Source organism: Cebus imitator, unplaced genomic scaffold (assembly GCF_001604975.1).
Source record: "Cebus imitator isolate Cc_AM_T3 unplaced genomic scaffold, Cebus_imitator-1.0 Scaffold215, whole genome shotgun sequence".
Taxonomy (NCBI): domain Eukaryota; kingdom Metazoa; phylum Chordata; class Mammalia; order Primates; family Cebidae; genus Cebus; species Cebus imitator.
The window spans coordinates 3,244,128-3,249,113 of NW_016107530.1; the positions used below are offsets into that span (position 1 = coordinate 3,244,128).

The 4,986-nt window shown below is 39.2% G+C and overlaps 1 protein-coding gene and 1 pseudogene across 1 annotated transcript in view; one reads left to right on the top strand and one right to left on the bottom strand.

The window, feature by feature from the left end:
* Positions 1 to 277: 277 nt before the first annotated feature.
* The window catches only part of KIFBP (kinesin family binding protein), a 40,000-nt gene continuing 35,291 nt past the window's right edge, over positions 278 to 4,986 (bottom strand). The window contains exon 7 of the mRNA XM_017548932.2: positions 278 to 1,715. Coding sequence (XP_017404421.1) covers positions 840 to 1,715 — 876 coding nt within the window. The 3' untranslated portion in view covers positions 278 to 839. The remainder of the gene's footprint in view (positions 1,716 to 4,986) is intronic.
* LOC108318144 lies at positions 2,455 to 3,724 on the top strand (annotated as a pseudogene).

The window sequence follows — 4,986 nt, forward strand, 5'->3', positions numbered from 1 at the left end:
TAATTTTTGTATGTTTTGTACAGATGGGGTCTCATTATGTTGCCCAGGTTGGTCTTGAACTCCTGGGCTCAAGTGATCCTCTCACCTCAGCCTCCCAAAGTACTGGGATTACAGGCATGAGCCACCACACTCAGCCATGAATGATATTTTAATGTTTTCTAACTTTGCAATGTTATTGAAGAAATATTCTTCTCTAGTTTCAAATATGCTAATATCTTTGAGGTATCAAAAAAAATAAAACCAATGCTCACAAGAAAATAAAAGGGGAAATGGAAGATTTTATTAGTGAAATAAGTCAGTTTATTTTATTTCCAACAAGGCCTTTTTCTCCTATAATTGCGACAAACCATTTTACACTTTATAATAACTTAAGTTTTTAATATTTTCAAAAGGGAAAGATTTTGGGTGGGGGGAATTTAGGAAATCAAATATTTTAGAAAGAGTAACTACAGAGTTACTTTTTCAATTTTAATATAGTAACAGACTTGACTACCAGGTGTATTACCCAGCATTTTTTCTTACAAGGAATCTACCAAGTACTAGCCAACAAATAATCTACGTTTAAAAACTGAGGGTAAAAAGGTTTATATTTAAATAGAAACAAGCATCTAAAATACAAAAATCACATATCTTTAACAAGGCAATTTATATAATTAGGTGTAAATTATTAATTAACTTCATGTTCCTTAGGATCCTAGCAAACACTCAGTTTACTGTGTCTCAAGCTCAAACTGCACTCAACTGGCTATAAAGGTAAATATCACAATGGAATTGGGCCAGTTTGACTAGGGAAAAAGATCACTTCAATATTACATATTTCCTTTCTTTAAAAGCAGGGATTAAGTCAGGGCCATCTTGGTTCTGAATCTCTCCATTTTTGTTGGGAGAAGACTAACCATCTCTTTACTAAGTTCTAGTTCAGCTTCTATTTCCTGGGCAGCCTCAGGATGCTTTTCACAGTAATCAACAATAAATTTGTAATGTTCCAATGATGTTGCCAAATTTTCCAGCTCTTTCTTGGGATCTGCAGTAATTATTTTGCCATAGAGACGGGCAACTCGAAACTTCGCTAACATGGCAGGGCGAAGAACATCTTCCCCTATATGCTCAGGAAATACTTTATTTGGGTCTCTCAGGGAGTCTAAGAAGAGCTGGTAGTACTTCAATGCTGACTTATTAAGATTATTTATTTTTTTTACAATGTGTGAATCAGGGTCCCTTAGCCTGTCAGCAATGGCGACCTTCAAATCCATCATATCATAGTAAGCATGTGCAATTTCAAACTGGATTTGTCTGTTGACCAACAGATAATACTGTGGATTCAGGTCTACAGTTAGGGGCTCTAGCATGGCTATTCTGCGTTTATGCATCTTGCACCGTCTCTCCATGTCAGTTTCAAAGAATGCAAGCACCTTAAACAGAGCACTGTGGTCTTGGACAATTTCAATATGGTCAGTGACATAACCATCAATCTGAAAGAACTCTTTAGCCTCAAAGACATAGTGCTGACCCAATAAGAAAAGTTCTCTGGCTTCTTCAAAATCTAAAGGTCTCAAGTAGCTCACTTTCTCTTCTACTGCAGAGATGGCATCACACAGTTCACCAGTTCCAAACTGCACAGCTTTTTTCCGAATGCTTTCCTCCTCATCCAGTTCTTTTTTCCTTAAAGCTCTTAGTTCAGACTGTTTATCAAGGTCAAGCTCTCCTATGTTGTCCTGAAGAAAAAAAAAATTATGGTTAAGTAGATCACACACCTCCCACTGTTAAAAAATATTAAAGCAAACTTCAGAGTAAAGAAAAGTCTCTTACTTTCCAGCCTGGTTTAGGGAGGTATCATAATCTTAAACACCTTTGAAAACTACTTTCTTTCTTCCAATCATATTAAAAACTCAGCAAATGTGAAAAAGAGTATTTAAATAAATTAGACAAGCTGCTTATATATCATTTATTCTAAGGAACTGAAATTCATTTACAGTTACTCCTTCCAGTAAGATAAATGTTACATGTAAAAGTACTTTGAAACTTGTGAAACATTACATTAATGTGATACATTAACAGTATTTTTTGACTTTGTAATAAGACTGTATTCTACATCATAAAAATATTTCACAAGGATGCAATTAAGATTAACGTTACCATGTTTATGCTGTTAAGTTTTTAACGAAATGTATCAGAGAGAAATGCTCTCTTGGCCAATAAAATTAAATAACAGATCCCAAGGCCTTTTCTTCTTTTCACTTGACATTGTCTCACTAGTGATCTTTCCACAAACCCTTCAAGGTTTCCAAGTGCTCAGAAGATGAAGACAACAATGCTTCAAAGCCTTGATTGCTCCAGCCCCTTTCTAACTCTAACTTTACCTTATATCACACTCCCTCTCCCCAGCTCCAACCTCAAAGCCTTTGCACCATCCCTTCTGATACCATCCTCCCTTACGCTACAGAACTCCTAAACATGCTGCTTCAGCTCCTTAGAATGGTGTGCCTCCTTTTCTTCAGTCTAGGTAACTCCTACTCACTCATCCCTGGAGCTTGCTTGTTATTTCCTCCTATTGTGCCTTCTCATATCATGTGTCTCTCCTTTGTGGAACTTAGCAAAATTGTACCTTTATATGAAGTCAAAGGCTAAATCCATTTTTGTTCATCATAGTATCCTTGGCCAATGACTAGCAAAGGGTTGGCATAAATAAATACTTAATTGAATAAATTTGTGTATGTCTTAAAGCTTCAACTGAAGAAGGCCTTTCAGATAAATACACAGATGGATAAAGGATAAAGATAAGGTTAAATAAGAAAGTCAGGGCCAAGCGCAGTGGCTCACACTGGTAATCCCAGCACTTTGGGAGGCCGATGTGGGTGGATGCTTGAGCTCAAGAGTTCAAGATCAGCCTGGGCAACATGGTGAAACATGGCCTCTAAAAAAATACAAAGAATTAGCCAGGCACAGTGGCACACACCTGTGGTCCCAGTTACTTGGCAGGCCGATGTGGGAGGATCACTTGAGCCAGGGAGGTGGAGGTTACAGTGAGTCGAGATCACGCCACTGCACTCCAGCCTAGGTGACAGAGACCCCAATGCAAAAAACAAAATTCGGCCCCACCCGGCTCCGCCTCCCTGCGCGGGTGGTGGAGGCGTAGTGCTGCGACCCGGGTACCCCTTCGAACATAAAGCTGCAAGTGGTGCGGAGTGTGTGGGCCGTTCTCTGCACCCTGCACCCTGTGCGCGGTCCAGTCACCTGCAGCACCCTGCCCGCCAAGGTCCTGGCAGCTGGAGGGCAGGCGCCATCCCAATGCTGCGCACGGGACCCACTCTGCTCTCAGTGCGTAAATTCACAGAGAAACATGAATGGATAACAACAGAAGATGGTATTGGAACAGTGGGAATCAGCAACTTTGCACAGGAAACGTTGGAGATGTTGCTTACTGTAGTCAGCTTGAAGTTGGTACAAAATTGAACAAACAAGATAAATTTGATGCTTTGGAAAGTGTGAAAGATGTAGTGAACTCTATTCTCCTTTATCAGAAGAAGTAACTGAAATTAATGAAGCCCTTGCAGAAAATCCAGGACATGTAAACAAATCTTGTTATGAGGATGGTTGGCTGATGAAGATGACACTGAATAACCTTCAGAGCTAGATGAACTTATGAGTGAAGAAGCATATGAGAAATACATAAAATCTATTGAGGAGTGAAAATGGAACCTCTAAATAAACTAATATGAAATAATGCCAAAAATAAATCAGTTTAAGGAAAATCTGAGTAATTTAGTAGCATGGCAAATATGTGAGTTTAATCAAGTAACAAGGTTCTAAGTTCCTAGACTAGAAACATCAACTAAATGAAAGGTAAGGGTCAAATCATAGTGCATTTTACTTGACACAATTGCTTAAAATGTAGGTCATAAGTCTCTAAATCTTGTATATTTCCTTCCTTCCTTCCTGGGCTGCTTGTTTATTTACTTGTTCTCTCTAGGATGCTTTCTTAAATTAGTCCACTGTTTTGTCCCAACAATAGTCCCTGTTTTGCTTCCAGTTTTCCTTACCTGATAAGAAGAAACCTGACAGTTCTTCCTGGCTCCAAATTCTCTAGACACAAAGCCCCATAGTTCTTCTTTTTTTTTTTTTTTTTTGAGACAAAGTCTTGCTCTTTTCCCCCAGGGTGGAGTGTAATGGCATGATCTAGGCTCACTGCAACCTCCGCCTCCCTGGTTCAAGTGATTCTCCTGCCTCAGCCTCCTGAGTAGCTGGGATTACAGGCACCTGCCACTATGCCTGTCTAATTTTTGTATTTTTAGTAGAGACGGGGTTTCACCACATTGGCCAGGCGGGTCTCCTGACCTCAGGTAATCCGTCTGCCTTGGCCTCCCAAAGTGCTGGGATTACAGACGAGAGCTACCTCGCCAGGCCTGTCTTTCCTTAATATGCCTCATCTTTACCCGCTAGCCTCTAAAATGATCTTTACCTTTTCAAGACCTAAGCTGATGTGTTGAGGTTTATTTGCTTAGTTTTCTTTTGTTTTACAAAGTTCTACATTATTTACCACTGATACAGTCTAGATTTGTGCCCCCGACCAAATCTCATGTCAAATTGGCAGAGGGACCTGGTGGGAGGTGACTGGATCATGGGGGCAGATTTCCTCCTTCCTGTTCTTGTGGTAGTGAGTGAGCTCTCTCACAAGATCTGATGGGTTTAAAGTGTGTGGCATTTCCTGGTTTGTTCTCTCTCTCTCCTGCTCTGCCATGGTAAGACATGCTTGCTTCCCTTTCACCTTCTGCCATAATTATGAGTTTCCTGAGGCCTCAGTCATGCTTCCTGTTAAACCTGTGGAAACGTGAATCAACTAACCTCTTTTCTTCATAAATTACCCAGTTTTAGGTAATTTATGAAGAAAATTACCAGTTTAAAAGTATTAATTTAAAATTAATTTTTAAAACTAAATTTAATTTTTTTGTTAACAAAAAAACAAACTAATTAAATTAAAAGTATTAA